This window comes from Natator depressus, chromosome 15 (genome assembly GCF_965152275.1).
Source record: "Natator depressus isolate rNatDep1 chromosome 15, rNatDep2.hap1, whole genome shotgun sequence".
Classification (NCBI taxonomy): domain Eukaryota; kingdom Metazoa; phylum Chordata; order Testudines; family Cheloniidae; genus Natator; species Natator depressus.
Window position 1 is genome coordinate 7,992,209 of NC_134248.1, and position 23,553 is coordinate 8,015,761.

General features: G+C 40.0%; 1 protein-coding gene across 1 annotated transcript in view; it reads right to left on the bottom strand.

Moving 5' to 3' along the window:
* The window catches only part of MED13L (mediator complex subunit 13L), a 424,792-nt gene that overhangs the window by 76,265 nt on the left and 324,974 nt on the right, over positions 1–23,553 (bottom strand). Inside the window, exons 6-13 of the mRNA XM_074972328.1 lie at positions 22,383–22,577; positions 21,787–21,975; positions 11,537–11,699; positions 8,540–8,644; positions 4,881–5,609; positions 3,080–3,302; positions 1,311–1,416; positions 713–837 (exon numbers count right to left, since the gene is read on the bottom strand). Of these exons, the coding sequence (XP_074828429.1) occupies positions 713–837; positions 1,311–1,416; positions 3,080–3,302; positions 4,881–5,609; positions 8,540–8,644; positions 11,537–11,699; positions 21,787–21,975; positions 22,383–22,577 (1,835 nt within the window). The remainder of the gene's footprint in view (positions 1–712; positions 838–1,310; positions 1,417–3,079; positions 3,303–4,880; positions 5,610–8,539; positions 8,645–11,536; positions 11,700–21,786; positions 21,976–22,382; positions 22,578–23,553) is intronic.

A 23,553-nucleotide genomic window follows, 5' to 3' on the forward strand; every position in this document is an offset into this window, starting at 1 on the left:
AAGTGAGTTGTAGCTCACGAAAGCTTATGCTCAAATAAATTTGTTAGTCTCTAAGGTGCCACAAGTCCTCCTTTTCTTTTTTCAGTCCAACTAGAGTATGTTGCTTGAGAAGATTTTTGGTAATCTGTCTCTGTAATGACTGTAACTGACAGATTACAAAAAAAATGTTCTCAAGCAAAATACTGAATTTGTGTTGCAGCAGAATTTCAGTGTGCTTTAGAGACAGTACATGATGCCATTTTGGGCAGCCACAAATCATGACAAATACTGTTGAGGAATGCAAAATGACTCAACTTCCTGGAGGTCTTTGTGACTTGAACATCATTGATAAGAATGCTGTGGCTTAGCTTGACCAGATTGCATACACCAAATAATAATAATACTGTGACTGACAGTGGCCTTTCCCCCCAACAGCACATGGACATCATCTGTGATTCTGCCACTTTGACAAAATTTGCTGTACTGCTATCTGTGTGATCCTCCCATATATCCCAGAATTTCACACACTGACTTTTCCCCTCCCCAGTGGAGATCCTTAAACAGCTTCTGCAGTTGCTCTCAACTCTACCTGGTCATAAATGTAGATTTGTCTACCTGACATCTCTCTCATTCCCATGCAATGATTGCTCCCTCCCCAGCTTCCAAAAGCATCATTCCTTGGTTGCTGGAGTCCTGTCTAGAAGCTACTCAGTGTAACTCTGCACAGACTTACGCCAAGCTCATCTTCATCAGAATTATCAAAGATATTATCTAAATCATGAAGTGATGGAGCCAGATCTGTCACCTGTGTGAGGCTGCTAGAGCCAACTCGGCCTGCAGCACAATCCTGCCGGGTATCTGTGGAAAACAATGGAAATAAAGGCTTAAGAAATAGGAGAGAGCACACGTGAAAGACATAAAACCACAGTCTTTATTATCGCTCGTCATTTCAAAAACAGGCAAGAATCACTACAAACCGTTCTCATGTTTTGAAATGTACCTCAGAAATAACCTAGTGTTTCAACTAAAATTTCAGGTCAAATGCTGAAGCTCAACCATAAAATAATAAAATTAGATGCTAATCAACTTTACTAAATTCCAAAATGTTTGGTGTTACTGTAAAATGAACAGAAAAAACCCCAAACTAAATATGAAATTGTATTAACTCTTTAGCTGGTTTTTATTCTTTTGTTTGTTTCATAATAGATAGCCAGGTATATTTTTCATGTTACATGAAAACTTTCAGAATATAATTCTGATCTGAGATTTAATCTGTTAGGTAAAAATAAGCTTTTCTTTTCAACAGAGTGATCATACAAGCTTGTACTCACCAGCTTTAGGAGCAGAACTGAAAATAGACATGGCATCTTTCCCATCAGGCACCGGTGTAGAATGACCTGTTGTGGGGATCTCCTTGGTACTTATTCCATCTTCTGACTATACATAAAGAATTCAGTCACAGAGAAAATTTTATCATTTAAATATAAAAAGAGTGGGGAAACACAGGCGAAAGTAAAAATTAGAAAGAATGGATGAAATGTGAGACTTTCCAGTCCACTGCTGCTTTCTATTTTTATCAATAGCCAAGCAGCAGCAAACTCCAGCAAAATGTTTTAAAGCAAGCTCAATACTGCCCTGATTCATACCTAATACAAGCTAGTTAAACTGCTCAGCTGCTAATTACCGTTTAATTTACTTTCATACATAAATTCAGACCCCTACCACTTACAATGAACTTCAAAAAACATCAACATGATATTATTAAATTTTACTTTTTGCAAACCTTCTTTTGTTCAGTTTGGCAGAGAGAAGTTCTCTGAAATTTAAAGCTGTGCTCCCAAAGGACCTTATCAGATTTATAAAAGTTTCTCACAGACATCCTGTACAAACAAACACTTTCGAGGTCTTTTGTCCATATCTGAGCTTGTTAACTAACAAGATATATCTCCTTCTCTGGAAACTTTCGTACAATTCCTGACTTTGATTACAAGGTAAAAAGGAGCTTGTTGGTCTCATCTTAGTGCCAATGGCCAACTGGCCAAATCACAAACCCACTGCATAATTTGGCATGGGTGGTCCACGAATTGGAACAACAGGCATGCTATAAGCCATGACTGAAGGGCATGAGAGGTAAAAGAGAAAGCTTGCCCCATAACTGTCTTTTATATTCCCAACCTTACTTAGTGCTATCAGGACTTCACCTTGACGAGCTCAAAAAATCTTTAAAGGGAGAAAAAGAGAAACCGGACATTCATAATTTATCTTACATATCAAGAACAACATGAAATGATATTCCATCATTTACAAAGGCTCCCATCTACATACATCAGTTTATCTGAGTAGCCAAAATATATAAGCAGACTGCTTAATTTGCTGACAACATATGCCTCCCAATGAACTGCAGTGGAGGAATTACCTAGAGAGACAAATAACTGAAGTGAAATGCCAGACAATGAGATAGCACTACAGGAAGTGAGATAGCACTGGGAAGGAGAAATATCCTAAAGGTCTAAAAGCAGATGGCCTAGAATGGTGATCAAATGGATCTCTCTTATGTGGAGGGAAGGGTGCGAGGAGATGTCAAAACCAACAAAGCATTGATGTTACTAAGCCATGCAGTAGAAGACTGAATGAGTCATACTCAAGGCAAGAAAGATGAATTCAGGATAGAGAGATGTGCTCTGCTATGAGCTGAATATGTTGATTGTTGCAGATGAGAACCTAAAAAAATTGCAGCCAATTCCTTCTTCTCTATACATTGCAACCTCAGAAATATAACATAATGAAAGATTTTATTCCTTAGTTTGACTCTGGGTTCTGGTGATTGCCAAAACGAAGGTATGTAAGTATGAAACATATCTTTGTAGTTTAAATGGGATCTAAGGGATTAAGCCAGCAACCACTAACTCGGACATGTCACACTGACACAATATTTTTCTCTGTGAATAGGCAGGTATGAACTGAATTTGTGCTCAAAGATATATCCTGTTAGTGCACTCTTTGGGGAAGACATTGTGTCTTACGTTTGTACAGCACGGAGGGTGCTATTAGAATATAATAAATGCAATAACAACATCATGTCCCTGATCTGATATGGTACCTTATTCTTTTTCAGAGGATCTTTCTCAGTCCCCAGTTTGCATTTTTTATTGCCAGTGAAACTGTATTTTATGTCACCATCTTCAAAAGTATAAGGATCACTAACATCTCCCAGGCCTTCTCCAGGCTGCTGTATTAGAGGCAAGGCATCAAGATAGTTCAGTGTCTGCACTGGTTTGTCGTCTTCCAAAATTTTAAACCGCTTGTTGGGTTGTGCTAAGAGTCTGTGGGAGGGGAAAAAAAGCCATTATAAAAACAAATATTCCAACAAGGCAAAAATAACAACACTGCAGATTCATAGATTTTTCTCAAACAAGTCCAGTCAGTACTACTCCTCTCTCTGTCGGGCTGAAATTCATTTTTTTTTGTCCATTGGAGCATGCATTTCCTTCTGCTAATGTTAAACAGCTGCTCACTGTATTGTCAACTTCCATGTTGGACCAATGAAACAGAATAAATCTTGTAGGTAGAAAATAGATAAACCAAAATTCCCTGAAGCACCTGTAACATTTCAGTCTGTCATATCATTTGTAGTAATGACTACTAGAGTTAAGTTTGAAGTAACATTAAAACTCCCCGATAATTATATTTTATATAAACTTAACACTTGAATTATCCTTCTGGGCTACCACTTACCACTTACTCAAAGCCAAAATGTGTTGTTTCGTTTTATTTTAAGTTTGTGCAAATTCCATTTAGACTTAGGCTACATAAGTGGGGGAAAAGATACTTTTCCCATTTAAAAAAAAAAGTCAACTTTTGTTGAAGACAAAACTACATATACATCACATATTCTTCACTGAGAAAGTAATTTGTTAAATTTACCTTTTTTAAAGTAATAAATCTAAGCAATTACATATTTTCTCTTATGCATATATGGGAAAAAAATCTGTTAGTGTTTTAGGTCTTGTTGCTATACACATTAAAATCAATGGTAACGCTCCCATTGACTTCAGTGATGCAAGATCAACTACTTAGTGACAACTGATTTCATTACTAAAGTGTTGTACAGTGACTAGATTTTATGAATACAGTATATGGAGTAGTGAGGTTTTATAACTTACAGAGCTAGACAAGCCACAATTTCCCCAGTGCCACAAACAGGGGTTTTCTTTCTTTTTCTTGTTAAAGCCCAACAAGCATGCAACTTTATGGTTGCAATCTTGAACAGCTACAATAAAACCCTCCACTAAATACAAGAAGTCTTTAAACCACGATTTGAGGACTTCAATAGCTCAGACATAGGTGAGAGGTTTTTCACAGGAGAGGGTGGGTGAGATTCTGTGGCCTGCGTTGTGCAGGAGGTCAGACTAGATGATCATAATGGTCCTTCTGACCTTAGAATCTATGAATCTATGAAAGAGGTAAGAGGTAATCTTAATTCTGCCACAGTTGCATTAATGTAGGTTTTAAAATCTATTATGTCTCTTACATTGCCCTACACAAAAAACACAAATGACAAAGACAAAGCATACCAAATTTCCACATTTCTATCTATATTTTTAATGGTAGTGCCAACTGAAGGAGTCACTGATGCTATTGATTTCTTATATTTATTGTGCAGGTTTAATGAACAATAAGTGAGGAATTGTCATTTAAAATGTCTGTTTATAGGTATTTTCCTACCATATAAAATCTTTGCCACATCTTTAGTCTCTCGACTAAATTTCTGCTATTGTTTACACCAATGCAATCCCAAAAGCTTTCATACCTAATGGAACTGCATTGCTGTAACTGAGTGTAGAATTTGGCTTTCTGATTGTAATTTGATAAAGACAATGGTCACTCAATATTGTATTTACCTTTTCAGTGCAGTGCTGTCTGAATTTACCTCCATCTTGGCATCATATCTGTCATACCGGAGCTCTGGCGGCTTGAACTCTGGATCATCACTTGCTGGGAGAACATAGCTCTGCCACTTATCTGATGACTCATTGTTTTGAATGATCCCACAATATAAAGCTGTCTCACTGACCTCTGCCATCAACGGCAGCCTCTGTCCAACAAGAACTGTCCTATCATCTAGACTGGGCAATGGTTGGAGTTCTAACCCATTACCATAAAGTGCTGGGTTCACAGCAACTGACGGTGGGTCCAAATGTTCTGCTTCCTGACCTCTTGGCTGGGGGCTAAGTGTGGGAGGCAGAGGGGAGGTGGGGGAATGGGGTGAATCCATGGGATTCAGATTAATTTGTTTGCTTGGGTTTCTGGAGGGTATGGATAGCTGCTTCTCATATTTCCTGGAGTTAGAGACTTCCAAAGAGGGCTCCATCCCTACCAACCCCAGCTTCTGCCCTGATGTGTCCTGTTCCATGCATAGCTCTTCAGTGACAGAGGGCCGATGGTGAAATGGCATCATAGGCCTTTTTTGCAGTTTCTCTCCTTTTTCCTGTCTTTCTGTTGTTTTGTGCTTAGAAGAGGCAGGTGGTGGCAAGGAAGAAGAGGATGATGATCCGACACTGAACCCTGGCTGTGATATCGTTGTGGGACGGCTGGGGCCAATAGCACAGCGCTGTTTGAAAAGCTTGTGCCTGTAACAGGAGTTAGAAACAAGTCACCATGTGAACTGTGAGGATACATGATCTGATGGTTAGAACAAAAGCACAGAGCCAAGAAATCTTAATTCTATTCCTGCCTCTGTTGCAAACTGTAAAGTGATCTTGGAAGGGTTACTTAGCCTCTCTCTGCTTCAGTGCCCCTGTCTGCAAAATGGGGATAATGACATCTATCTCACACATGCAGTATTCTAGGAGAAAGAATTAACATTTGTTTAACATTCTCAGGTGGAAGATAATATAGAAATACCAAGTATTATTGTCTTCACCACTGAAGAGCTGCTTTTCTTCACAACAATACTGAAGCAATACTACTCTTCCTGTACATTCTTGAGCATGTGTTGGGAATGATACCATATTGTGTGTTTTAGCTGTGCTCACAGATGCAATGCACAGCAGGCTGCTTTCATGCCATTTTTCCTTCAGACTGGGAGAGGGAGGAGGTACTCATGCCAAATAAGAGGTGTTTGTGCCATACTCATCAATTGCTGAATATTTTACACAGTCCAAAACCTCCCCCCGCAACTATGAAATTTTGTATTGATAGTGGCTTTAAATTCTAAGACATCTTGTGCTACAGCAATCCAATATCTTTTAAAATTGGAAGCACAGGAAAGAAATTCAATATCCTAAATGTTGCAGCCATTAAATGGTGTTTTCATTGTCTCTGAGACAGTCTGTGAAGACCTTGTGATAGCTTCCTCTGCATTGCATGATAACCTTTCTGATAATATAGTTACATAGTTGGTAGGTAGTACAGTGGGTTAATGCACTGTACACTTTGGTTAAAGGAGATTCAAATCAAATTTAAAATAAAGGCTGGAGGGGCTGATGATTTCTGGCTGGCACTAGTACATATTTCATTACAAAATTATTATAAACATTTGGTACAATTGACTATCTCACCCTAGAAGAAGTTCAGGGCTGGGGCATTACGAACATTGAAAATGAGGAGGGAAATGCACTAAATTAGTTGTGCATGCAAAATTGCAGAGTACTTGCCCACACTGCATGTGGATCTAGTTTGTACTATGAGTTGACAGCTTTCATGGGAACTAAAGTTCAGGAAATTCATCCAAAAATGTAAATATCTCTGTAGATATTATATTTCATAAAAGATTAAAAGACAACGAAAGATTACAAACAAACTGCAAAAAAAAATCCTGATTGAGATAAGAGGGCACAATTATTCTCCATTACTGGAAAGATGCTAGAAGGCAATGAAGTACAAATCATATTCCACAGAGATTACACAACTGTCATTTACAGACCAGCAAACTTGGAGCAGCAACATTTCAAAATGTTTGTTATCATAGAGACAAAACAAACCAACTATAACTAACTCAAACAGGCAACCTTACTGACAGGTCAACTTTACTCATGTCTACACTTACAAAAGGGACGTTCTTACATTTTTGCTCCTTACAATGGAGTCTTTATACGTAGGTCTTTCCTTTTTGTTTCTAAAGGTTTACCAGCATGATCCTCTACCATTCCCAAGATTACAGACTGTGAAGCTAACTTTTAAAAAGTAATAAACCTATCCTGGTTATGTGCCTATGTTCCTACTGAAACACAGAACTCCTCACACTCAATGTGCTACTACCATGTAACAGCCAGATTATTCTATTTGTACTCTCCACACTTTCTCTCCAAACTATATAAACTTGTGCAAAAATTTCCTGCCACAAAGCTTCCAGGTGCTCTGAATTCCTGAGCTAATCACTTCATTGATTTCATAAGCAGCACTAGTAAATTTAAACAGATTATTTTGCTTATGATAACCCTATCACTCAAAAACGTGGTGGACTATGGCATTCCACCTCAAAAGCTAAGAGACAGCATTGCATAGCACACTTTCCATGACGATGGCAACAACTCCACTAAATGTTAAAAGCAGTAACTTGGAAGAAAGAAAATCTGAAGATAAGTTAGGTGTCTAAATTCATATATGCTCTTTCCTCTCTCCTCCACATTTTTCGATGCTGCAAAATGGAGGAGTCAATGATGTTCTATCTGAAAGTTACAGGATTGCCAGTGTTAGATCTTGCTCTCTTTAATTTAACACAGAATAGTTTTAAAAGACTGTGGGCATATGTAGGAGCCATCTCATATGTATTTTTGAATGAAGACTTTATGCAGACCGTATGGAACTTTGCAAAAGTCCCTGTGTGCAAGTCCCTGTGTGTCCTCGCCCATTCTATTGGAAGCACTGCTCTAGTCATGTTCTGAGATGCATGGAATTTTTTAAACTTTAGACCTGTTGATTTTCACTTGATTCAAACTAAATCACTTCCAAACAAAATCCTGAAATATATTTTGCTTGATGCGCTTTTTTCCATCACATTTTACTTTAATTAAACTATACTATTTATGTCAAGTTTTAAAACAGATTTGCTAAGTACGGTTTTGTAATCACTTCTATTATACCATCTATTTTTAAATTCTGAAAAACAGCTAGACAGTAGAAGAAAAGACACTAAATACTGTACATCTGAGTAATCAATTAATAATTTCTTAGATTTTTAATATTTAAATATAATAGTTTGCACAGGAAAAAAGCTCCAGAAAATAAGACAAACCCTGATTTTAAAAACATCAACTGAATTTATTAAACAGATACAGCTGAGTTAGAATAAAACAGCTCAGGTACCGTACAGTGGTGACAAGAGTAAATTACATTCCTGTCACTTCCCTACAAATCATTAGAAGATAGCAGGCCAGATCCTCAGCTGGTGTAAATTAATGCAACGAGAGTGATTTCCACCAGCTGACCATCTTGCCTTTTATTTTCTATAAAGCATGCCTGCTTGTTGTGTAGTGACTCTGCATATAATTTTATATTGTGCATGAACTTTGCAGGCCTCATTCAACCTGACACAATAATTCTTCTCTTTTCTACTTACCTGGAACAAGAACAACTGACTCTTTGGACCGGATCCACAAAATTCCAAGAAACAGTGTTGCTTGGGACTTCTTCCTCCAGATTTGAAGTAGTAATCTGACTCCTCCTAATGGGAATAAAAATAAATATTATGGAAATTATCACCTCATACATAATGTCATTTTATTAATAAACTGTAGATCTTGTTGACATTTGTGTCTTCCTCAAACAAATGTGTAGAAAGAATAGTAAATATGGCAGGCGACCAGCTTGGCTTAACAGTGAAATCCTTGCTGATCTTAAACACAAAAAAGAAGCTTACAAGAAGTGGAAGATTGGACAAATGACCAGGGATGAGTATAAAAATATTGCTCGGGCATGCAGGAGTGAAATCAGGAAGGCCAAATCACACCTGGAATTGCAGCTAGCAAGAGATGTTAAGAGTAACAAGAAGGGTTTCTTCAGGTATGTTAGCAACAAGAAGGAAGTCAAGGAAAGTGTGGGCCCCTTACTGAATGAGGGAGGCAACCTAGTGACAGAGGATGTGGAAAAAGCTAATGTACTCAATGCTTTTTTTGCCTCTGTCTTCACGAACAAGGTCAGCTCCCAGACTGCTGCACTGGGCAGCACAGCATCGGGAGGAGGTGACCAGCCCTCTGTGAAGAAAGAAGTGGTTTGGGACTATTTAGAAAAGCTGGACGAGCACAAGTCCATGGGGCCTGATGTGCTGCATCCGAGAGTGCTAAAGGAGTTGGCGGATGTGATTGCAGAGCCATTGGCCATTATCTTTGAAAAATCATGGTGATCGGGGGAGGTCCCGGACGACTGGAAAAAGGCTAATGTAGTGCCCATTTTTAAAAAGGGGAAGAAGGAGGATCCTGGGAACTACAGGCCTGTCAGCCTCACCTCAGTCCCTGGAAAAATCATGGAGCAGGTCCTCAAGGAATCAATCCTGAAGCACTTAGAGGAGAGGAAAGTGATCAGGAAAAGTTAGCATGGATTCACCAAGGGCAAGTCATGCCTCACTAATCTAATTACCTTCTATGATGAGATAACTGGCTCTGTGGATGAGGGGAAAGCAGTGGACGTGTTGTTCCTTGACTTTAGCAAAGCTTTTGACACGGTCTCCCACAGTATTCTTGCCAATAAGTTAAAGTAGTATGGGCTGGATGAATGGACTATAAGGTGGACAGAAAGCTGGCTAGATTGTCGGGCTCAACGGGTACTGATCAATGGCTCCATGTCTAGTTGGCAGCCGGTATGAAGTGGAGTGCCCCAAGGGTCGGTCCTCGGGCCGGTTTTGTTCAATATCTTCATTAATGATCTGGAAAATGGTGTGGACTGCACCCTCAGCAAGTTTGCAGATGACACTAAACTGGGAGGAGAGGTAGATATGCTGGAGGGTAGGGATAGGATACAGAGGGCCCTAGACAAATTAGAGGATTGGGCCAAAAGAAATCTGATGAGGTTCAACAAGGACAAGTACAGAGTCCTGCACTTAGGACGGAAGAATCCAATGCACCGCTACAGACTAGGGACCGAATGGCTCGGCAGCAGTTCTGCAGAAAAGGACCTAGGGGTTATAGTGGACGAGAAGCTGGATATGAGTCAACAGTGTGCCCTTGTTGCCAAGAAGGCCAATGGCATTTTGGGATGTATACGCAGGGGCATTGCCAGCAGATCGAGGGACGTGATCGTTCCCCTCTATTCGACATTGGTGAGGCCTCATCTGGAGTACTGTGTCCAGTTTGGGGCCCCACACTACAAGAAGGATGTGGAAAAATTGGAAAATGTCCAGCGGAGGGCAACAAAAATGATTAGGGGACTGGAACACATGACTTATGAGGAGAGGCTGAGGGAACTGGGATTGTTTAGTCTGCGGAAGAGAAGAATGAGGGGGCATTTGATAGCTGCTTTCAACTACCTGAAAGGGGGTTCCAAAGAGGATGGCTCTAGACTGTTCTCAGTGGTAGCTGATGACAGAACAAGGAGTAATGGTCTCAAGTTGCAGTGGGGGAGGTTTAGGTTGGATATTAGGAAAAAACTTTTTCACTCGGAGGGTGGTGAAATACTGGAATGCGTTACCTAGGGAGGTGGTGGAATCTCCTCCCTTAGAAGTCTTTAAGGTCAGGCTTGACAAAGCCCTGGCTGGGATGATTTAGTTGGGGATTGGTCCTGCTTTGAGCAGGGGGTTGGACTAGATGACCTCCTGAGGTCCCTCCCAACCCTGATATTCTATGATTCTATGAAATCTATGCCACGCCCTATGCCTCAGAATTTTGCATATAACAGTCTTTACCTCAGCCAAATATGAAAATGTATGCTTGATCCACAAAGGGGTATCACATAGCCTATATCTGGAGTTTGAGCAAAAAATATCAAAGGGCAGGCAATACATGTAACAATTAGAATTGCATTCAGAAACGCTGTTCAATGGGCCAATGAGGAAATTACATGGAAATAACAGAGGTAAAACTTGTTGGAACATCTGTACATCATCCCATTGTGAGATATTTTAAACCTCCAGAAATGAAAAGCTAGTCCACTAATAGCAATGCTCCACCATGCACGTTGCAGTTTGAGTTATATCCTGCCAAATACAAATATATCCTTCCAAATGTTTACATCTATAAATATATATAATGTTAAAAATACAAACTTTAGCAGGCTATTTGTCCTTTGCTCATCTACCCTCCAGACCTAGTAATTTTGTATTTCTAATGTGAAGTAATGTTAGCACGTGAGTAACCAAGAGCAGAATTTGGCTACATGTGTAAAGCTCAGACAGCCAGAGGTGAAATGAGCTAAACAAGTGAATAGACACCATTATTGTCACTATTACTTGTTCTCAAGCTAAAACAATTGGAAATTGTCTGAGATAACATTACCTTGCTTTAGTCACTTTAAATAGCGAGGTATAGGAAATAATGAGGTAGCATCTAAGGCAAAACTAGCAAGTTTTTAAGTGTGACAGCTGTACTATTATTAATACAGAACATGAGCAGAATTACTCCCTTACTTGGACTGTGACCTGTTGAGAATGCATTCCTTCCAGACTCTGTGGACCATATGATTGTGGAATTTTGGAGGAATCTTCCCTGATTTCTTTGGACTGTGCAGAGTGACTGCCCCCTCCTGTGAAGCTGAATGGCTGACAGAGCTCTGAGTACCTCCACTTTCACCTGCAAAAAAAAAAAAAAAACATATAAATGAAAAAAATCAAACAGTATTGTAGACAAGAGTAACAGCAGCTATAACATTAGATTCTTCTGAAAGGGCTTTTCTACTTAGAGGTTGATGAGTTTACAAATGCTTGTGTTCACTAATAAAAGCTTCGGGCACTTTAAGAGTGTCACCAGCTATGAAAAGATCAGTAAACTATAGCTACAAGCAAAATTTGTGTCAGCATAGCAGAGACGGCACTAGGGAGTGGAACTGTGTGATGTAGTTTTTCACTGTTGCTGGCTATTAAGTTTAACTTACAGAACCTTTCGTGGTCTTGTTAAAACAACAACTCGTCACAAGATACATGGTTTTATAAGAAAAGGCATCTACAGTATTAAAATACACCAGATTGTTTATTTGCGCCATGTGTACTAAACACGCACTGATACAAAGAGAAGAAGCAAGTTTTAACACAAGAGGCAAAGACATGAATGAATTATTAAGTGATAATACTTGCTCACATTTGGGGATGGAATTTTCACTCTCATTTTCTTTCTGTGCTTGATTTGCAATGACCACCACTGAAGGATTATGATTTTTATTTTGCACTTCATTTCTTTTCACCAGTGGAGTACAACCTTGTTACTCACCGTATGAGCAAATGTTTCTGTTGTTCATTGAGAGAGCTGTTTGGATAGTCTGAGACCCTAATATAGTCAGCTTTAAAACACAGACAGGAACAGCAGAGGGAGCTGTAAGTTCATTTAGCCTGTTAGATGCATAACACTACCCCCTATGCTCAGGCTAGCAAAGAAGGTAATGATAGGAAGCTTTTAACAAGGTCAAATCTCTGTACAGAACTGTTTGTCCTTATGTCTGATACAATTTAAGAAGCCTTAGCAATAAAACACTGAAAATAGTCATCACTTCACTATATCAGAAGAAAGAAATCTACCGGTTTCTCTCTATAATTTGGTTTGCAAGCTACAGTGCTACTTTGTGTACAGGTTTTTTAACTCAGTTTCCTGTACGATTCCTGGTAATTGCAGATGTCTCTCTAGTAAGTTCAGATATTGTTTTTTGTTTCTCTATTCTTAAAGGAAGCGACTGGAACAGCAGCAATCATTAAAATCAACGCATTCCCTGACTCACTAAAGCAGGGGTGGGCAAACTTTTTGGCCCAATGGCCACATCTGGGTATAGAAATTGTATGGCAGACCATGAATGCTCACAAAATTGGGGTTGCGGTGCAGGAGGGGGTGAGGACTCTGGGGTGGGGCCAGAAATGAGGAGTTCAGGGTGCGGGAGGATGCTCCAGGCTGGGACAGAGGGGTTCAGAGGGCTGGGGCAGGGGTGTGTGGCTGGGGGGTGCAGGCTCCGGGCGGCACTTACCTCAAGCAGCTCCCAGAAGCAGCGGCATGTCCCCTCTCTAGCTCCTATCCGGAGGTGTGGCCAGATGGCTTTGCTGTGTGCTGCCCATCCGCAGGTGCCGCCCCTCCAATGGGAGCTGCAGGGGTGGCGCTTGGGGCAGGGGCAGCATGCGGAGCACAGCCCCCTGACTGCCCTTATGCATAGGAGCCAGAGGGGGGACATGCCGCTGCTTCCGGGAGCCGCGCAAAGCAGCCCCCAATCCTGCTCCCCAGCTGGAGCACTGGAGCGGGGCAAGCCCCAGACCCCAGTCCCCAGCAGGAGCTCAAGGGTCGGATTAAAATGCCCGCTTGCTGCGGTTTGCCCACCCCTGCACTAAAGTTCGTGGCTGTAATAATGTATTTTGCTTGTTTTGGAATACATCATCATGTTGTTTTTGAACTTGACAGATCTGTGATGAAAAGTATCTTGACTGAATTAAACTGGATTAACCCTTCAAGGTTAGCAAATTCATTCTGCCGCTGTTGTCAGAATACATTTCCATAAACCACACTCTGGTACTGGTGTACTCTGTCATAATACCAACAAGATCCAAAAATTACACAGTTACAACTATTATGAGGCACTAGTGGCCAGGTTATCAGTACACAAACTCTACACTTGAGCGTATGACTTGATATGCTCCAACATTTTGCAGTGCATTTTTAGAGGCCTGTTGCATATTGTTCACTATATGGTGTGTGCCTAGATAGGATATATATATTAGTGCCTATACGTAAATAATCAAAACTGGTTTGTTTCATTCACTGAAACTGAAATTTATAGTGGAAAATTACTGCCTAAAGGGTTGAAAAATATTATAAAAACCTGATAGATAATGGAGTAAATGCCAAAAGTTACTAGAGGTCACTTTGCAATCCCAAGGGTAACTTCTTCCTATGAACTTAAAATCCCATTCTCTATATCCTTTAGCACTTGTTTTACGGTATGGTTTAAACATTTTTTAATAATGTGATGTTGCTTCCATTTGCTGAAGCATCGCTATCATAGTTTGCAGAGTCATATTTACTCTCAGAGCTCCAACAGTAACCACCATTGACAGCTTGGACTAAATTAAAATTTTCCTTAATTTTTATGGCTTCTGCCACTCACATTCACTTATCAAATTAATTATTATGCAAAACATGCTTAGAACTCCTGAGATACTCTGTGTTTAACAGGGAACTTCAATGCTTAAAAGATACAGTAATTGTTCAACATTTTAAAGCGTTAAGAGAACCTGGGCACATTGTAACATATCAAATATATATTTTAAAAATACATTTAAAGGTATTTTTATCTACATCTGAATTCTGTGTATTTCTTGCAAAAACAGGCCACTCATCAAACCCTTAAAAATAACCAGAGCAGGCAGCTGTATTTTTTACTCAATTTTTAGTATCTGGGGTGGCATTAACTCTCTCACAAGAAGCACAGAATCCTGAACTCAAGTTCTGGCACGTAAGGAAAGAGAAAATGATTTTCCACTGTTGTTTTTTAAAACTGCATATAAATAAGTCTAACTACCCTGATTATAATTTAGGATCTTAAAGAGTTATAAATATATACTTAGAAGGCTTTTAGTTTTACTTTAATATTATTTATTTACTTTATTCTTTATGCCTTTTTTTACTTCATTATTTCCCACATGCTGCAAATCTCTCTCTCTCTCCTATTACATGACACTAATGTACTCCCTATCTTACAAATCCTTTCTTTCTAAATATACTGTACCATCAGAGATACCCTGTGATGAGGTGCACCTATTTACGGTTGTGGTCCTGTTTCAGTCAACAGCTAGCCAGTCAAAACTTAGTTTGTTTACTTTGTAGATTTTTTTTTACCATGAGACACATACACACACTCTAGGCTGGTAGGCCATCTTCAACTAACTTTCTTTCTTTCTTTCTTTCTTTCTTTCTTTCTTTCTGCCTTCCTCAACTCCTTCCTCTCTCTCTTGCCTTATGCAAAGCCCAAAGTATCACCATACTGCTCCCTCATTCTTACTTCCATTGCTTTTGGCTGTTGCCTATGAACAGCTCATTTTTAGCTAGTGAGATTACTTGTGACATCTCAGCTAAATCAGCCAATCATCTCCTTCATCTCCTAGTTTATTTGCATTGTATCTTAGTATTTTAGAATACTTAACTTTTTAAAAATTAAACCAAACTTTAGCTCTATTTTTAGATGGCACATCACCTACAAAAACACCCAACTCAAAAGACTACACTTGTATCTTACTGTATATCAGAGTCTATTATCTGTTTCTACTTTTGAATCTGTGCACAGCAAAATTTGGATCCAAAAATGTAGACACTGTTTGCCACACAGAGATTCAAATGAAGAGTCAGAAAATTGACTCATATATATGGTAAGATATGTATATATATATGAAGAGGATATTACAGTTAATTGATATATGAGGTTATACCATATACCCCCCCAACCCCAAACTATTTAAACTACTTAGTGATATGTGTGTATCAGCATATAGGTTCAGAAGAGCACATAAACACACCTATAAACATGCACATATACACGGTATAAAGATACACAGTACTCATATGAGATGGTCGAGTTCAGGATCTTGACAAAAGGAAGAAAGGAGATCAGCAGAATACAGACCCTGGACTTCAGAAAAGCAGACTGACTCCCTCAGGGAAGTGATGAGCAGGATCCCCTGTGAGGCTAATATGAGGGGGAAAGGAGTCCAGGAGAGCTGGCTGTATTTTAAAGAAGCCTTATTGAGGTTACAGGGACAAACCATCCCAATGTGCAGAAAGAATAGCAAATATAGCAGGCAACCAGCTTGGCTTAACAGAGAAATCTTCAGTGAGCTTAAACACAAAAAGGAAACTTATAAGAAGTGGAAATTTGGACAGATGACTAGGGAGGAGTATAAAAATATTGTTTGAGCATGCAGGGGTGTAATCGGGAAGGCCAAAGCACAACTGGAGTTGCAGCTAGCAAGGGATGTGAAGGGTAACAAGAAGGGTTTCTACAGGTATGTTAACAAGAAGGAGATCAGGGAAAGTGTGGGACCCTTACCGAATGGGGGAGGCAACCTAGTGACAGATGATGTGGAAAAAGTTGAAGTACTTAATGCTTTTTTCCCCCGTCGATCTTCGCAGACAAGATCAGCTCCCAGACTGCTGCACTGGGCAGCACAGTATGGGGAGGAGGTGAGCAGCCCTCAGTGGTGAAAGAACAAGTTAAGGACTATTTAGAAAAGCTGGACATGCACAAGTCCATGGGTCCAGAACTAATGGATTTGAGGGTGCTGAGGGAGTTGGCTGATGTGATTGCAGAGCCATTGGCCATTATTTTGAAAACTCGTGGCGATTGAGGGAGGTCCTGGATGATTGGAAAAAGGCAGATATAGTTCCCATCTTTAAAAAAGGGAAGAAGGAGAATCTGGGGAACTACAGATCGGTCAGCCTCACCTCAGTCCCTGGAAAAATCATGGAGCAGGTCCTCAAGGAATCAATTTTGAAGCACTTGAAGGAGAGGAAGGTGATCAGGAACAGTCAACATGGATTCACCACGAACAAGTCATGCTTGACCAACCTGACTGCCTTCTATGGATATGGGGAAAGTGGTGGACGTGATATATCTTGACTTTAGCAAAGCTTTTGATATGGTCTCCAACAGTATTCTTGCCAGCAAGTTAAAAAAGTATGGACTGGATGAATGGACTATAAGGTGGATCGAAAGCTGGCTAGATCATCAGGCTCAACGGGTAACAATCAACGGCTCAATGTCTAGTTGGCAGCTGGTATCAAGCAGAGTGCCCCAGGGGTCGGTCCTGGGGCCAGTTTTGTTCTACATCTTCATTAATGATCTGGAGGATGGGATGGATTGAATCTTAGCAAGTTTGCGGGTGACACTAAGCTGGTGGGAGAAGTAGATATGCTGGAGGGTAGGGATAGGGTCCAGAGTGACCTAGACAAATTGGAGGATTGGGCCAAAAGAAATCTGATGAGGTTCAGCAAGGACAAGTGCAGAGTCCTGCACTAAGGATGGAAGAATCCCATGCACTGCTACCGGCTGGGGACTAACTGGCTAAGTGACAGTTCTGCAGAAAAGGACCTGGGGATTACAGTGGACAAGAAGCTCGATATGAGTCAACAGTGTGCCCTTGTTACCAAGAAGGCTAATGGTATATTGGGCTGCATTAGTAGGAGTGTTGCTAGCAGATCAAGGGAAGTGATTATTCCCCTCTATTTAGCACTGGTGAGGCCACATTTAGAGTATTGTGTCCAGTTTTGCCCCCCCCCCCCACACACACAGAAAGGATGTGGACAAATTGGAGAGAGTCCAGCGGAGGGCAAGGAAAATGGTTAGGGGGCTGAGATACATGACTTACGAGGAGAGGCTGAGGGAACTGGGGTTATTTAGTCTGCAGAAGAGAAGAGTGAGGGGGGATTTGATAGCAGCCTTCAACTACCTGAAGGGGGGGGGTTCCAAAGAGGATGGAGCTAGGCTGTTCTTAGTGGTGGCAGATAACAGAACAAGAAGCAATGGTCTCAAGTTGCAGTGGGGGAGGTCAAGGTTGGATATTAGGAAAAACTTTTTCACTCGGAGGGTGGTGAAGAATTGGAATGGGTTACCTAGGGAGGTAGTGGAATCTCCATCCTTAAAGGTTTTTAAGGCCCGGCTTGACAAAGCCCTGGCTGGGACGATTTAGTTGGTGTTGATCCTGCTTTAAGCAGGGGGTTGTACTAGATGACCTCCCAAGGTCTCTTCCAACCCTAATCTTCTATGATTCTATGATATACAGAGTAAGAACTTTAGCTATACTGTGCTGTGAAACTTTAAGCCCTGAATGACTTCACAATAAAAATTCATAGATTTATACTTTTTTTATTTGTCATACAGCTCACATTCAGCATGTGACTGGACTTCAGAAAAGCAGACTTTAACAAAGTCAGAGAACTGGTAGGTAAGGTCACATGACAAGAAAATCTATGGGATAAAAGCGATCAGGCAGTTTCTCAAAGAGACAATATTAAAGACACAACTGCAAACTATTCCAATTCCAAGGAAAGTCAGGAAGGATAGTACGAGGCTGATATGGCTCCATCAAGAGCTCTATAATGACCTGAAAATCCAAAAGGAATTGTATAAAAAGTGGAAACGCAGAAGACTTGCTAAGGAGGAGTTCAAAAGAATAGCACAAGCTAGGGATAAAACCAGAAAGGCTAAGGCACAAAATGAGCTACACATAGCAAGGGATATAAAAGGCAACAAGAAGAAGTTCTTTAAATACACTAGGAGCCAGAGAAAGATGAAGGAAAGCATAGATCCTCAATTTAGCAGGGAAGGAGCGCCAATAACTGATGAGATCAAGAAGGCTAAGCCTATTTTGTTTCAATGTTCATTAAGAAGGTTAATGGTGACCATATACTCAATAAAATTAATATTAACAACCAGGATGAAGGAATGCAAGCCAAAATAGGGAAAGAAATGGTTAAAGAATATTTAGATGAGTTAGATATATTCAAGTCTGCAGAGCTTGATGAAATTCATCCTTGGGTACTCTGAAACAATCTCAGAACTGTTAGCAATTATCTTTGAGAACTCATGGAGGATGGGTGATGTCCCAGAGGACGGGAGAAGGGCAAACTTAGTAGCTAGCTTTAAACAGAGGAACAAAGAGGATCCAGGGAATTATAGACCAATCAGCCTAACTTCAACACCTGAAAAGATATGGCAACAATTATTAAACAATCTGTTTGTAAGAACCTAGATGACAGTAGGGTTAAAAGGAATAGCCAGCATGGGATTGTCAAGAACAAATCATGCCAAAGCAACCTAATTTCCTTCTTCGACAGGGTACTGGTTGCAGGGGAAAGGGGAGAAGCAATAGATGTGACATATCTTGATTTCACTAAGGCTTTTGACACAGTGCCACATGACATTCTCTTAAGACAACTAGGAAAACACAATCTGAATGAAATAATTATGAGGTGGCTCCCCAACTGGTTGAAATACCATATTCAACCAGTAGTTATCACTACTTTCCTGTCAAACTGCAAGGGCGTATCTAGTGGTCCCACTGGGGTAAGTCCTGGGTCTGGTACTGTTCAATATTTTCATTAAAGACTTGGATAATGGAACAGAGAACATACTTATAAAATCTGTGGATGACACCAAATTGGAGGAGTTGCAAGCACTTTGGAGGGCAAGATTAGAATGCAAAACAACCTTGAGAAATTAGAGAACTGGTCTGGAATCAACAAGATAAAATTCAGTCACAACAAGTGCAAGGTACTTCACTTAGGAAGGAAAAACTACATGCACAACTACAAAATGGGGAATACCTGGCCAGGCGGTATTACTGCTGTAAAGGATCTGGGGGTTCTAGTGGATCACAAATTGAATATCAACTGTGACACGGTTGCAAAAAAAGGCTAATGTCATTCTTGGATGTATCAACAGGAGTGCTGAATATAAGAGACAAGAGGTAATTGTCCCACTCTATTTGGCATTGGTGAGGCCTCAGATGGAGTACTGTGAACCATACTTTAGGTGGCTAGGAAAGATGTGGACAAATTGGAGAGAGTACAGAGGAAAGCAACAGAAATGATAAAAAGTTTAGAAAAGCTGTTCTCTAAGGAAAGGTTAAAAAAACTGGGCCTGTTTAGTCTTGAGAAAAGAAGACTGAGGGGGGACTTGATAACAAGCTTGAAATATGCTAAAGGCTGTTATAAAGAGGACAGTGATCAGGAGGGATAGCTCAGTGGTTTGGGCATTGGCCTGCTAAACCCAGGGTTGTGAGTTCAATCCTTGAGGGGGCGATTTAGGGATCTGGGGCAAAAATTGGGGATTGGTCCTGCTTTGAGCAGGGGGTTGGACTAGATGACCTCCTGAGGTCCCTTCCAATTCTAATATTCTATTTAATTATTCCCATGGACACTGAAGGTTGGAGAAGACGTAATGGACTTAATCTGCAGCAAGGGAGATATATGTTAGATATTAGGAAAAACCTAACTATAAGGGCAGTTAAGTTCTGGAATATGTTTCCAAGGGAAGTTACGGAATCCCCATCATTGCAGCTTTTTAAGAAAAGTTGGACATGGTCTGTGTGTTTTTGGTCCTGCCTCAGCACTGGGGGCTGGACTTGATGACTACTCAACGTCCCTTCCAGCCCTACATTTCTATGATTCTATGTTATTCAAGTTACTAGTTTGCATTGTAATTTATATTGTTTCTGCATGATTGTCCAATGCCCTTGTCACTAAGCTCTAATATGTTTAGTTTGCAACTGACTTGGGTTCTTTTAAGCAGAATGTTTAAAGTCAATATTCAATCTGTGTAACTGGAAGGGACACTATAGACGGATGTGATTTTAAGAATCCACTGAGATAATAAACATGAACTGTTCCAAGACAAGCTGCTAACAGATGAAAGTTGTCCAAAATTTCATTGCTTAGCATACTGTAACGATCCTGCATGCATGACTCCATTTAGAGCATCTTCTATGAATCCAAACCATAATTCCTACACTGAGGTTTAAATTAAAAAACATGCCAGTACTTCTGAAATCAGGGAATGTATTAATAAATAAATTTTGGTGACTGGCAAATCTCTAAAGTCAAATGATGCAAAGAGCATAATCCAGAACTGATCTACACAAAAATTTTTTGTGACTTCATAGTAACCTTTGTGGCAACTAAGTGTACAGTCATGTAGTATCATGACCTGCATGAGGATCAAAAAGAGGTAGATGAACTTCTTGCAAATAAAGATGTAGTTTACATGCAAATGTCTGCAGTAAGAGTGTACTGGATAATGAAAGTATATAAAATATGTAGCATAATAACAAAATGGAAGTCCAGAACCTCAACTAGTGTAAATTACTTAGCTCTACTGAAGTCAAGTACAATCCTTGGTGTCAGCTGTCACATAAGTGTGGACCCTGCTGGGATTCAAGCTGTTATGAGCCTCAGATGCTCGGGATGAGTTTCCTTCATTCAGAAGAAACACGCAACTCCACTGGTCAGCGAGTTTTACATGTCCCCTTCTTTGTCCCATCCACATACCATGAGAGTTCATTACATCCTCCAGCTACAGAGCCTGACCTTTTACCTTAAGCTGCAGAGACCCATTCTTTTTTTTCCTGGAGGTCCTTGGTTCAATACCCACTATGTTTGTCAATAAAATGACCATCATTCAGATACTGGCATTGTTCCAATATTAATGCTTAATAAATTATATGGTGTTTTTCATGTTTGTAATACTTTACAATGATTAACTAATTAATCCCTACATCCCCCTTAAGCAAGTATCCAATTAAGAACTCTGACAAGGCCTAATCCCTTCTACAGTCTCAGGTGTCCACAGTCTCATAAATGCAACAGATTTCCAATAAACTGGGCTGAAATTAACTCTCACAAAACTGGTAACTCTTCTGTTCTGTGAACTCATGTGAAAGTCCCCGTGTTCTACTCATTAGCGTATTCTCTCTCTTTTTTCTGCTGCTGTTCACACATTTATCCCCCAGCAATCATAATCTATGCAAAAATGAAAGCACACTATGCTGGAATACAGCTTAGTAAGTAACACCTCAGATGGTTCAAAGATTAAATTGACAAGAGGTTATGGAACACTGCAATTCACTGAATCAGTTAAAGAATATTTAAAATGAGTTTTTAATAGGATGATTCAGGTCTCTTTGCTAGGTTTATTGCTTACCTATGATGGCCTGCTCTGGGGAAGTGGGTGGAGTGAGCGGCATCCCACAATTACTGGAATCTTTCATGCTGCCAAGTCCCTGCTGACCCACACTGATGTGCCCTCCAGCACTGGCAGCACTCTGAGACAGGGGGATGTCATTCTGAGAGATGAGAACAAAAGCTGAAGGATACACCATACGTACGCCGCCTATAAAGAATAAGAACAGGGAGAAGAAAATAAGTCTTTTAAATTCTCCATTGATTATTCAGCTACCCAGGCTGGCCTTGATTGGTTTCAACATGCACTAGACAAACCTTACTAGTCAAAATATAAAAGATCTAAAGAAGTTTTCAGCCTGCATATTCATTCCTACATATTCATCCATCCTTTTATGACTAATAGGGAGCAGAAATAAGAAGCTTAATATTGTGATAATAGCATCAGGGATACAGGGAGTAAGAACCTTGAGGCAAGATAACTAGTCAGAATGCTCCAGTGTCAAGAGAGCCACAAAACCAGATAGGGAAATTATAAAGGTTGTTTCTGATTAATTAGATTTTTTTTTTTTAAATTATGAGGTGGAAATGTTCTTTAGGCAAAATACTAAATCTCACCAACAATGATTTCAACTGCCACAGGGAAATCGTCATCATATCCCAATTCCTCTTCCTCTTTCAGCCCCTCCTTCTTCTTCAGCACCATGGGGTAGAAATACTGCCATTCCTCAATCAATTTACGGGTTGCTGGGTCTGACATCTTGTATGCTTGGCCCGTCAATGTACCATTTAAACCATAAGGACTCAACAGAACTGAAAAATAAAACATACAATATGTGGATTTCAACTACAGAGCAACCACATCCCACTTCCCCTAGATTCATTCCCAGTCTTGTTTGAACTGTGATTTTAGATAGCTCTTTGCATTTTTAAAAAGAAAAAAGAAAAGGAGTACTTGTGGCACCTTAGAGACTAACCAGTTTATTTGAGCATGAGCTTTCGTGAGCTACGCATCCGATGAAGTGAGCTGTAGCTCACGAAAGCTCATGCTCAAATAAACTGGTTAGTCTCTAAGGTGCCACAAGTACTCCTTTTCTTTTTTCTTTTTACGAATACAGACTAACACGGCTGTTACTCTGAAACCTGTCTTTGCATTTTGTTTATTTTCCAAATATAGTGCACACAACTTCACTTCGTAAAATAATGGAATAAATATTAAGAGGGATAAAAATAACTATACATCAATGGAATAACAGAAGACACACACTGGACCGTCGCTATAGCGCGGATTTGTGTCTAGCGCGGTCGAGGCGATGGATCCCAAATTAAAATATTTAAATTGGGATCCATGGCAACATGTCCCCCACATTAACACGGGACCATGCACGGATCCAGAACCCCGGGCTATAGTGAGGGTCCAGTGTACCTCTGAAGACATCCTGTAATACAGGTTTCAGAGTAGCAGCCGTGTTAGTCTGTATCCACAAAAAGAAAAGGAGTACTTGTGGCACCTTTTCTTTTTATCCTGTAATACACTATGTAATACTTTTAAAAAAAATTTAATGTAAGTGCAATGTTTTCTTTTCCAAATTGCACATGGCATTTTTATGGCTTACAACACTACACTGTAACCTAGAAATCTGTAACTTTAAGACTATATCAGGTATGTTTCTTTTTATATATTTTAAATGCTCGTTCTTCTCTTTGGTTATGCTCTGTATTTTCACCTTTCTTTCTAAAAAATCTGCATTTTGACAAATGCGTTGCACCCCAAACAGCACACTGAAGG